General features: G+C 45.6%; 1 protein-coding gene across 1 annotated transcript in view; it reads left to right on the forward strand.

The window, feature by feature from the left end:
* The window catches only part of LOC148538035 (uncharacterized), an 87520-nt gene that overhangs the window by 40265 nt on the left and 34976 nt on the right, over positions 1–12279 (forward strand). Inside the window, exons 7-9 of the mRNA XM_088457703.1 lie at positions 21–184; positions 5673–6315; positions 11580–11722. Coding sequence (XP_088313829.1) covers positions 21–184; positions 5673–6315; positions 11580–11722 — 950 coding nt within the window. The remainder of the gene's footprint in view (positions 1–20; positions 185–5672; positions 6316–11579; positions 11723–12279) is intronic.

A 12279-nucleotide genomic window follows, 5' to 3' on the forward strand; every position in this document is an offset into this window, starting at 1 on the left:
TTCTTCTCTGGTTACCCCAGGAAGCCCTCCCTGCCATTACTGACTACAAGGAAATCCTTGCTGCTCTACGACTGTGTAATTATAACCCAGATGAAGTAATTTCTATATTCTTTGCTATGTTTGGAGACAGCCTGGAAAATACTATAAATGGGGAGCAAAACTTTGAACCAACAGTTCATCAACGGTAGGTCTTGTCCAGCTCATGTTCACATGGATTCAATGCACCTTTTAGAAATTGTTTATTAACACTACATTCACGTGCAAAATTGCACTAAGCCACAAAAAACAGTCAGCTATATTCTATTGTATATTATATAATTAATGTATTTCATTGTAATCATTAGTAATTATCTCACGTGTTCTTGCAGACAGACCACCTCAAAACCTTACCTATCAGAGGTACTCAAGGATTGAGGAATAATTTTAAAAAAATCAGAGGTTTTCAACTCCATTCCCTAAGTATCCCCAACGGGTCATGTTTTTTGGATTCTTTAAATTATACACAGGTGGTTTTACCTATATTGCTGGGTCAGTAATTATACCACCTGTTTCCACAGGCAGAAATCATGTGATACCATGACCTGTTGGGGGTATTTGAGGACTGGAGCTGAGGGCCTGATTCAGGTTGGTTCGCAAGGCTGTGTTCGCACGCAGCCAGCCGATGTTTGCATTCTGCGCATGCGTTTAAGATTCAGTGCCCGTGCGCGAACCGGCCACAGCGGTTGGGAAACGATGGCAGTGAGCACACAGAGGCCCTGATTCAGAGCCGGACGCTCTGAAAAAGCCCTTGCTCTGAATCTGGGCTTTTCTTTTTGTTTTTTTGTGCGGTCTCCTGGCCGCTTACATAGCTGTGGGTGACCACCCACAGCTATTGCGAGCGGCCAGGATAATGGTCGGGATGGTCAAGACCATCGCGACCATCGGGCTTGCGACGAGACCCTTGTGGTAGGGTCTCGTGGCCGCAAGCCCCAGAAAGCTTCTGGCTCTACAAGTGATGTCAGTGGGGCCGCCCACAAACGGCAGGCATTCGCTTGGGAACACCTCCGTTTGTGAAGCCACCCCCCGGCCACCCCTACCAAATGGGGCGAGCTGTCAATCATCATCGACAGCTTGCCCCTTTGGTGTGAGACCCGGAGCGACGGAGCACCCGTCACTAGCCGGGTCTCGCGCATGCGCACAACGGAGACGGCTCTGTCGTGCGCATGCCCAGTGGGCAAACATCGACCCGGTTGCGAGCACTCAGCGCTTGCTACCGGGTCTGAATCAGGCCCAGAGTCCTCACACAGTGATTGACAGGAAGTGACCGTTTGAGGGTGGTGACGGGGGTGGTCAGAGAATTGCAGGCGTGCCTGGGCATTTAAACGCCATTTCAGGGGTTTGCATGATTAAGCCCCTGCGATAGCATACACTGGCAGAAGTCTAGATGGCGACAGGAAGTTTAGCTGTTTCTGCGGTAGGGTCAGGTGCTAATGATGTGAACTAGTATCCCTACAGAATATCAAACTATATTTCTATCAGAATGCAAAAGGAAAATTCAGCAAGCTGTCACTTACAGAACAGCCACTACATGTACACACGTAAAGAATTTCTGTCCAATCATCCAACTAGTTGATTGGTTGGAATGAAAATCTGGTAAGGTATGAAAGCAAATGACAATCAGCAAATTGCTCCCAAACGCCGGAAAATGGACAAAAACTGTTGTTTGAACAAATTGTTTAGATCAAACATTTAACAAACTTGTCTGACGATCATTTTCATCTGTTTTCTGGCATTTAGGAGCAAATTGCTGATAATCAGTTACTCCCATACGTTACCAGATTTTCATTCCAACCAATCAACTAGTTGGATGATTGGACAGAAAATCTTTATGTATGTACCCAGCTTTAGCCTTGATTTGTAAGAGCACCACAATGATCAGCAGCTCCCGACAGTGATATAAATAGGACATACATAAAAAAAGTCATACAAGGCATAGAAAACATTAGAACAAAGATTAGTGAAAGTCCTGTTTATTACAGCTTTTGCATTCACATTTTACAATTGTAAAATGTTTAGAGGCAACAACAATATATATTTTTTTGTACATGTATAATATAATTACTGTCTTTTGAAGAAGCAATCAAACTATCTGACTACTTCCTTAAGGAGTGAAAAGTGAATTTTTAACTCACAGGATATTAAACAGTGGTGGGCAACAGGTAGCTAATAAATTGCCTGCAGCTCAACACGCATTCACCTGTGGTCCCCAACTGGCTGCTCTCAATTTAAACTATACACTGCCTTGTTATAAAGCAGAAATAAGAGCAGCTGGCATCTACGTCACATGACCGCCCCTGCACACTGCAGATAGATCACGCAGTCCAGCCAATCAGAAGAAGAGGAAAGAGCGCAGAATATCCCACACCATAGATTCTTCTCCTTCCTCTGAAGGCTACGATTTTCAACAGAAACATTTTTGGATAGTCTGTGAAGTGTATTTGTGTGTAGGGAAGTGTGAGGAGGGCTAGAAAACATAGGGGTTACTTGTGGGGAGTGCCAATCTTAAAAAGTTAATCCAAAAAAGGACTCCATCCATAGCAAAAGGAATTTGTGAGTATCTGATGGCTTCCTGCAAACAATTCTAATGAGAAGGAGCAGCGATTAGGAGTAGGTAATTCTTGCTTTTTTGTTTTCCTGATAAACATTAGAAGTGCATAAAGTGCAGATGAGAAAGAAAGTAATAAAACCAGTGGAGAATTTGCCCATAGCAACCAATAAGCTTTGAGGTAGCATTTATCAAGTACATTCTATAGAATGATTGGTAGAAGCTGATTGGATGCTATAGGCAACTTCTCCACAGGTCCATTTCTCCACTCTTTTCACTGCTTGATACATTAGCCCCTACTGTACGTGCATATGTTCAAACTTTGCATAATCTGGGGCTCATACAGTATAGTGTTGCATGAAAACACAATTTGCGTTTTTCTCTACTGTGCATCCATACCAAAAATTGTTATGCATCCAACCCTGTGGCAACTGGGATGGGGGTTGAAGGGGGCAAAGTCACACCACATCTTCTGGAATAAACAAGGCACATATAATGCTGTTCTCTCCTTTTGTCTAAAATCAAGTTTAGTTCTGTAAGGGGAGGGTATAGTCAGGTCCTCTCGCAATTGACAGACTGCAGTACCTTGGATAAAGGGACCCTTCCTCTTATGAGGAGGGCCGGAAACTGCACCCCTAAGCATGCTTTTTGTTTCTGACACCTTTTTTGCGCATTTGGGTGGAAGAGCATCATTCTGGGCTTTCAATAGAAAATCTATTCTTTCAAGGAGTACACTATGTGCATATGCTAACCTTACTGAGCACTGCACATATCTGAATACAACTTTGTAAGCAGATTTTGCGATTACAATTTAGACCCGTATTCAATTAAAAGCTAAAAGCCAAGATCCGCGAAAAAGTATCGCCGATTGCGACTTTTCACCAGGCGGAAACTTATCTCCGTATTCAATTGCAAACACTTTTCGCGCACGCGAAAATGCAATGCAATGTAATAGGTGAAAAAGATTCACCTCTGAGTAGGTGGTGAAAAAAAGTGCAAAATCGCTATTTTGGGTTGCAAAGGTGGGGAAACCACTCATCACCCTTGGGACAGCCCCCAAAGGATAACTGTGTAAAAAAAACACCTAAAAAAGTGAGTAACAACCCAAAAAAGCACTTTCAAAATGGGGGCGAAAAAGTGCAAATTGAGGGTGCAAACATAAAAAGTAGCGAAATAAACTTTTAGTGCGGTCTGCAAGTATGGGTGAGGTGTTTTTTTGATTGCAGGTGTTTGCTGAAGGTGCGTTTTTTGCGTTTTTTAAAACTTCACTTTAGTGACTTTTAAATATGCTAACACTTATTTTCAAGTACCCCAAATTTGACAGGAATACTTATTTTCACCTAAAAATACTGCTTTATGCCATTCTTCACCACTTGTCCAAAGACGCTAATTAGAGGCAATTGTACAAACTGAAGTACTCCAAATTGTTTCATTAGGGCTAATCGGGCACTACTACATTGATCCCCAATGTTTCCGCATCTTTTTGGGGAGTTCAGGCTGATTTCTCCGATTCAGACACCACTTTTCTCCTGTTCTGACTTCGCGTGTCTCCATTTTCGCGTCTTTTGGAATTGAATAGGGCAAATCGTGGGTACGCGCACGATAAGTTTCCGCGGCTAAAGTACTCAATGTAGGCGAAAAGCAGGTAAAACTTTATCGCGTACGCAACACTAACTGAATAGTTGCAAAGCCCAGAGCAGCATGATCTCCTCTATCAGTGCTGTCAATACTTTTGTTGGCAGAAATATAAACTTCCAGAACAAGTATGGAACAATGGCCCTGATTCAGACCCGCTCGCTACTGGAGGCAGCTCGCAGGTCTGAAGGGCATTTTTTTTTTTTTCAGTCCGGCCTCCTGGCCGCTCGCTAAGCTGTGGGTGACCACCCACAGCTTTAGCGAGCAGCCAGGTGATGATCGCGATGGTCGCGAGCATCGGGGCTTGCGACGAGACCCTGGTGGTAGGGTCTCGTCTGCCGCAAACCCCAGTGAGCTTCCAGCTCTAATAGAGCCAGAAGCTAATCACTGACATCAATCGTGATGTCGGTGGGGCCGCCACAAACGGCAGACGTTCCTACGGGAACGCCTCCGTTTGGCCAGCCACCCCCCCAACCAGCCTACCAAACCCTTTTGGATGCAAGCGCCAGGGGGAGTAATTTCTCGCTTGCTCCGGGGCTCACGCACTGCCCGGCCATCGACCCGCTTGCGAGCGGGTTTGAATCAGGCCCAATGGCTCATGCAGCTATATATATATATATATATATATATATATACATATCTTGTATATGCTATTTGGATGTGCAGCACTAAGGACCTAATTTAGAGTCGGTCGAATCGGCCGCACGGTCGTACGGGAAAAGGGGCCGGATATGCTAATGATTCCCTCGCAAGTTGCGTCCCTAAGTTCGGATCGGTAGCTGGCCGACCAAGGGGAGGAAGCGGCCGGAATTCAAAAAAATATGCCCCCTTCTCGTACGCATTGCACGTCATCTCCGGGCATATAAGGATTAATCGAGACCATCGGAATCCATCGGAACTGGGCGTAGAGCTTAAGGTTGACCATACCCTCTCTTAAGCTCTACGATCATGTCAGTGTAAAAACCTCCCATGTCACATGTGCCATGACGGTTTTATGCACTCCCATAAAACCGTATGCACTCCCATAAAACGCCGTTCGCATAATTAGGCACACCTGCGTTCGGATCTCCACTCCCCCGTTTTCAAGCACCTTCCCCTGTTACCACCCACAAACGCCTCAATCTGTCACTCAAACAACCGACCTGGCTGTGTTCAAGGAGAGAGAAATTTCTGATCGTATCGGCTAGTTTGCTCACGCGCATTGCGAACTTTACGCATGCGCAGTATAGCAAACATCGGTAGCGTACGACCGTGTGGCCGCTTCGACCGACTCTGAATGAGGTCCTATATCTCTGTATATGTTTAAAAACTGAAGGCATTAGTCTTGGAAAAATTATATCACTAAATCTAATTTGTTTACAAGCTCTGGAATCTCTATTTTGGTACATATCATTTGTGATATAATGAATAATAATAATTATTATTATTATTTTCCAATTATTTTTTTTTGCAGGGATATTGCTAAAAAGGAAAAGAAAATAGAAAGTTTGACTAGGAACTTGCAGGAACAGGAGAGGGAGCTAGAAAGCCTGCGTTTAAAATGCAAATATTTAGAAGACGAAAAGCATCACCTTAATCATCGCACTAAGAGCTTATATGAGAAAGTAGCAGACTTACAAAGCGAACAAGAGAAATACTTAAAAGAAATAAATGAAAATAATAGCAGAACTGTTCCTGTCACTAACCCATTACAAACCTATTCACCTCTGAATAAAGACATACTGCTGAAGTTGTTAAGAGAAGCCCGTGAACTCAATGTCACTAACGACCAGTTGAGAGTCCTTGCAACAAGTGGTCTATCAGACATTGGTCTCTGCATGGATCATCTGTACGGCACAATAAATAACATGCAGAGTTCCACCAGAGAGCTAAGAGAAATTCGTGCTCTCTACCAGCGTGAATCCATGGAGAGGAAGTTACTATATAATCAGCTTCAAGAACTGAGAGGGAACATCCGAGTATTTTGCCGATCCAGGCTGGATAACGGAAAGGATGAACACTTAGCATTTCCGTCAGATGAAGAAATCCTAGTGAATCAAAATGGAAATAAGAAGAGGTTCAGATTTGACCAGGTGTTTCGTCCACAGTGTACTCAGGTAGAGGAGCATATTAATAAATGATTCATTCATTCTCTGCAGGCCTTATTACATAAATAGTATACAAGCATACTATATGTTTACATACTGCCTCCTCATTGTATTTTTGGCCAATAAAAGAGAAAAACAATCTGACATTATCTGGCCAAAAAGTTACATAAATGGCTACCGTAGTAATGTATATTCTTGCACATAATAAGCTAAAACAATGAATACAATACCTTCCAACATTTACACATGCCACATCTGATCAAAATAGGCCCATGCCATGATCTATCCACCCAAATGTAACAAAAACCCCTTTTCATAGCCCGCAATATGGGACATTAAGGACCTACAGTATGCTATGGTTTATTAATATATGGAAATATTACATTTACTATTCAAAAACTCATTTTTTTTACTTTGTATTTAGCTCATTTTAGAAGCCCTTTTATTATAAACAGTGTTTACTTTCATTTCGATTGATACCTTTCCCATCTATAAAAAGAAATAAACTTCTTAACAAGTTAGAGCCATATTTTTCTACTAGATGTTGGAACAAATGATACAACAGAGAGCCTGATCAGAGGTGTTTGCTAATGCCACCAAGCGGCAGCTTCGCAAATCCACAAGACTGCATACAAAGACGGTGCATCGGCCGCAGATCAGTCTATTATCAGCTCTCTGAGTGACACTTTGAGACAAACCCTCTAAAGCTGTTACTAGCAAACGGTGCCTACCTGTCAGTCACTTTGAGACTAAGGGGGTCATTCAGACTCTGCTTGTGAGCGGCAGTACGCTCGCAAGCGGGTCGATTTTCCCCCACTGCGCATGCGCACGACGGAGGGAGCTCCGTCGTGCGCATGCGCGAGACCCGGGATCTCCATCGCTCCGGGTCTCGCACCAAAGGTGGCGTGCTGTCGATGTTGATTGACAGCACGCCCCCTTTGGTGGGCGTGCCGGGGACTGTCTCAAGCCTGCCCCACTGACATCACTAGTGATGTCAGTGGGAGTGATTTTGGCTCTGATAGAGCCAAAATCACTCCAGGGCTTGCGGCAGCGAGACCCTACCGCAGGGTCTCCGTCGCAAGCCAGATGGTCAAGACCATCGCGACCATCATCATGGACGCTCGCTATAGCTGTGGGTGGTAACCCACAGCTATGCGAGCGTCCATGAGGACGCTCCAAAAAAAGGTAGGAGGGCCCTGATTCAGAGCGAGCGCTCTGGTCAGAGCGTTCAGCTCTGAATCAGACCCTAAATCCTCACTGCTAGCAACATCAGTAATAAAGCTTCACGCATATGCAGTACCACTCAGACGCGTGCACAGATTACAGATAATCGCTTCAACTTCGTCAACAGCGGCATTGCGTCCATCTCTGACTCAGGCCTAGAATCTCATACCAGAATATAAACATCATTTCCATGGATAGTCTCAAACTTAAAAGATTTCCCTGGATGGTTGTTGTCCTGGCAATGTCACTTCATGTTATATGTTTATACTTATTAAAGGTAGTTATATAAATATACCAGTGATGTGCGGTGAGGTCAATGGCTGGGGAGGCACATATGGAGATGGGTCTGAGTGCTGGGAGCCTGTCTAACCTCCTACTCACTGTAACTCACCCTTCACTACACTAAGCTTCAGTGTCCATTGATTCTCATACCTGCATCACTGTCTTCTCTTGCTGCTACTGACTGAGCTCCAATCTCCAAACTGCAGTGTTCTTCCTGGTCACATGACACATCCAAGGTGTCCATCAGTGCTGAAGGCATACTCAGAGACATGCCTCTATTAGCTCTCTTTCTGTGCAGCTTGCTGCCCATGGTGTGGCACCGCACCCAGCTCTGCAAGCATTGTCTGACGAAACAGAAGCGAGGCTGAGCTGTTGCTGCCTCATCTCTTGTTTCCCTGCAGTCCTAGGGAGCTCCACAAAGGTGGTGAGTGTTAACTATAAAAATTATTACAATAAATAAAGAAGATGTTTATAAGTTATAAATATATTCTTTGTATTATTCTAATCACTTTTAGATCAAATCTCAGGAGTATCACAGGGCCCTGCCTACCCTTACTGCACGTCCCTGAAATGTACTAGTGACCCGCCCCGACTTTCCACGGGAGCTATATCATCTCCCCACAGGCCCCTACATCTCATAACAAAATATGCCATGTCACCACAGTCCCCTGCCTCCTGCTTCTCACTTCTGTCCTTTGCATTTCACCAAAGCATCCTATATTTCACCCAGGCCCGCCGACAGGGGGTGACTAGCATACCTCTCAACATTACCCTCTCCAGGAGGGACACAATGCTCTGGTCCTGGACTACCCTGGTAAGAGGTGGGGCTGCAGCGCAGTTCAAATTTCAAATAGGGGAGCCACACCAACTGTCATTTCACACACTGCCAAACATCAATGGCTGGGACTCACTGGTAGTTGGTGTGACTCCCCTATTTGAATTTTGGACTGTGCTGCAGCCCTACCTCTGGAGCCGCCTCCAATCATAAATTACCAGGGAAGTCCAGGACCAGAGCATTGTGTCCCTCCTGGAGAGGGTCATGTTGGGAGGTATGGACTAGGTGCACAGCCGCACTGGGCCCCGATATTCTAGGGGCCCTGGAGGGGCCCACAGACAAATACGTTTAACTGCTGGCTGCTCTGCTGCTGCTGCAATGCAGAGTGCACTGCAGGCACCCTGCATCACTGAAGGAACGGGTGCCTGCAGCGGCATTGACCACATTGCTGTAATGAGTCAGACTGACTCATTACAGTACCTGCCACGGGCCGTAGCAAAGAAGTGGGATGATCCGACCCCTCTCTCCCCTTTTCCCCTCCCGGCTCCTCTCCTCCTCTTACCTTCACCTCCCTGACAGTACAGTTGCTGGGGGCCTGACGTCAAACTCTAGTGACTGGCCCCAGTGCAAAGAGTTGAGAGTGGTGAGAGTGGCCTGTGTTCTTACTTCCTAGACCAGCTACAGTAAGGCATGTGGTCCTGGTCTCCTCCGTTACTTTGCTCTGCTGTGTCGGCCACGGGAAGTTACCTGCTGCAGAAATGTCAGTTCAGTATCCTCCTGACTTAATTTCTCTGTTGTTTTTGCATTATTATTATTATTTTGTTGTCTCTCTCTCTTTTCCCTGGGAACAACACCTGTACCTACCTGCCAGGGATGGTGGGGGGGGGTCTTAAAAAAATATGTGTACCGGGCCCCGTGATTTCTGTTGCTGGCCCTGATTTCACCACAGGTCCCTGATTCACACCCCTGCTTCTTACCACAGCCCCCCTGCATCACACCACAGGCCTTTGCATCACACCACAACCCCCTGCTTCTCACTCCTGCCCCCTGCATCTCACCAGTGTCACCACAACCCCCACCTGCTGCTGCCCTGCAGCTGGCTGGGGTACAGCCACTGGGAAGTGCAGGAGAGTTATGGATGAGAAATTTGTATTGCAGCTACCATAAGCATTATCACCAACTTGTCTTCGGGGCTGGGACACCTGTGCATATTTCCCCGGCTGCCAAACATGGCGATGAGTAATTTCTTTTTGTACAATTTAACCTGTATTTCCTGGGCTTCCTGTTGAGCATTGTACCCATGTCTGAGAACAGCGCTGACTTCCATGGGAGGTGCCTCCTGTTCACCAAGGGCATGTGGCTAAGCGGGAACATCATTCTGGAGTGGGATCAGTTCACATTGGAGGAGTGGTGGCCGTACTCTGGGCTTGATTCAGACCCGCTCACTAGATGCGTTCACATGCAGCAAAAGTATGCAAATCCGCGATCGCACGGCAAGGCATTAGCACGCCCACTATGTCTTGTTATTGCGGTGTGTATGCAGAAGCTCACCAGCCTATCTTAAGATGCCCACTTTCCCACGTCATGTCCAGGAAGTGTATGCAACCATCGGTAACATCGAGTACCATCGGAAGCAATCGCAGCACTTGTGGCTGACCATACCCTACTGCAAGCACTGCGAGTGCTTCAGTGTGAAATTTAAAAAGGTGACATGTACTATGATGCTGTGTCTTAATTATGCACACCTCTAAAATGGCGTTAAGATGCTCAGGCACAACTGTTTTCGCACCACCACTCCCCCATATCCATCGACCAACCTCTGTCACCACCCACAAACGGCATGTCCTGTCACTCATTCTAGCGAGCTGTGTATGCGCAGCAAGCGACTGCTTCCCGATCACATGGACTAATTTGCGCATGCACAGATTGCAAGCATCGGCAGGCTGCCTAGCGAGAAGGTCTGAATCGGGCCCTCTGTCTGCAGGTTCAGTGTAGGGATGGATATTGAAATCCAATGGTTACTAACAATCAGTGTTTTTGTTCCAAAGGTAGTGTTTTTACCATTTGATGTTGGCTGTCCAATGTTCCGATAGTTTTTTTTTAATTCCCAGTAGCTTGCTCTCCTGGCTCCTTCCTGGCTACTGTCTGCATTAGGACATCTTCATGGGTTTGTTGGAGGCTATCTCTCACTCTCTGTCTGCCTCAGATCTGACCCTGGTCAGTCGCTGACTGCCTCCCCTCTCTAAGCTGCTGCTAAGCGACAGGGCACATTGCTAGCTCTGATTGGCTCTCACTGTCTCTTGCTGTGTCAGCACCCTGGCCAGCTCCTATACAGCAGGTTATGCAAGATTTTTTCTGTGACTTTACTTCACAAAAATCATCACTGCTCGGCTCCCATTTGTCACAGATGAATGGTTCATACACATAAACCTTCCTCGACCAATGCTTTATAGAACAGGGAAAATCCCATCAAAATCCGTTCAGTGGTTCAGGAGATTAGCCCAATCGAACAGGCAGACCCCTAAACCGGGGACTCTATTTTATAGAAAGAGAGATTATAATGATGTCCACTGGCCTCATTATTAATCTGAACAGCAGCAGCACCCTATTCTGCCGAAGCTCTATGAGGGCATTTCAATTCTTTGCAAAGTCCCTTCAGAATGGTCTCCGTGGTAATGTGCCTGCTCTCTTTTTTCTGGCATCCCATAGAGATGCTCTGGAAAATTAGTGAAGATTTCATGCCATAATAAGCTGTAATATGCTAAATCAATTCAGAGAATTGAAGTTAGGTATTTATTTACCAGTGGCAACTATACCTTTCAGTGACACAATCCCATTGCTTGTATATATCTATACTAATGGCTGCCTGTTGCATCTCTGTAATGCCTTTTCTGTTGTTGTTGTTTTCCTTAATTGATCTAAAAGAAGTTATGTGTTACTGAAACTCCCAAACACCATGTTCTCCTAATATATTATTACTTATGTTTTGTAGGAGGAGGTTTTTGATCAAACTTTACCTATTATCAAGTCTTGTGTTGATGGTTACAATGTTTGCATCCTGGCCTATGGTCAGACAGGTTCTGGAAAGACCTATACCATGATGGGAAATGAGCAAAAACCAGGAGTCAACATCAGGTGAAAATGATAACTCTACATTATTTATTTACCGAAAATAAGTCTGCATGCATGGGCGTAATTATAGTGGGTCAAAGGGTTCCATTACTATGGGACCCAGAGGCTTAGGGGGCTCTGGTCCCAGCTCTTATATTTGTCTACCAAGTTACTGAAATTGCCTGCTAAGTAATTGGGTCTGGTCTGAAAAGGGTGACTGGTCTGTGCTCATATAGCTGGCGGTCTCTGGGCCTGATTCAGAGCCGCTCGTAAGCGGCCGCTCGTTCGCTCCGAGCGATGTTCACACAACTGCGCATGCGTACGGGTCGTAATGCGCATGCGCCAACCAGTCATTGCGGTCGGAAATCGAGCGCTCGCAAAATAGCGAGTGCCTGCTAATTTGAGTGACAGGATGAGGCGTTTGTGGGTGGTAACAGGGGAAGGCGCTAGAAAACGGTCAAAACGGCGTTTTAAGGGTGTGTATAATTAACAAAGCAGTGTCATCGACCACGTCACTTGGTTGTTTCTTAGCCTGAACTGTTCGCATGATTGCTGTAGGAAAATCCAACCACAAGCACTGC

This window comes from Taudactylus pleione, unplaced genomic scaffold (assembly GCF_031769625.1).
Source record: "Taudactylus pleione unplaced genomic scaffold, aTauple2 ptg000041l, whole genome shotgun sequence".
NCBI classification, from domain to species: Eukaryota; Metazoa; Chordata; class Amphibia; order Anura; family Myobatrachidae; genus Taudactylus; species Taudactylus pleione.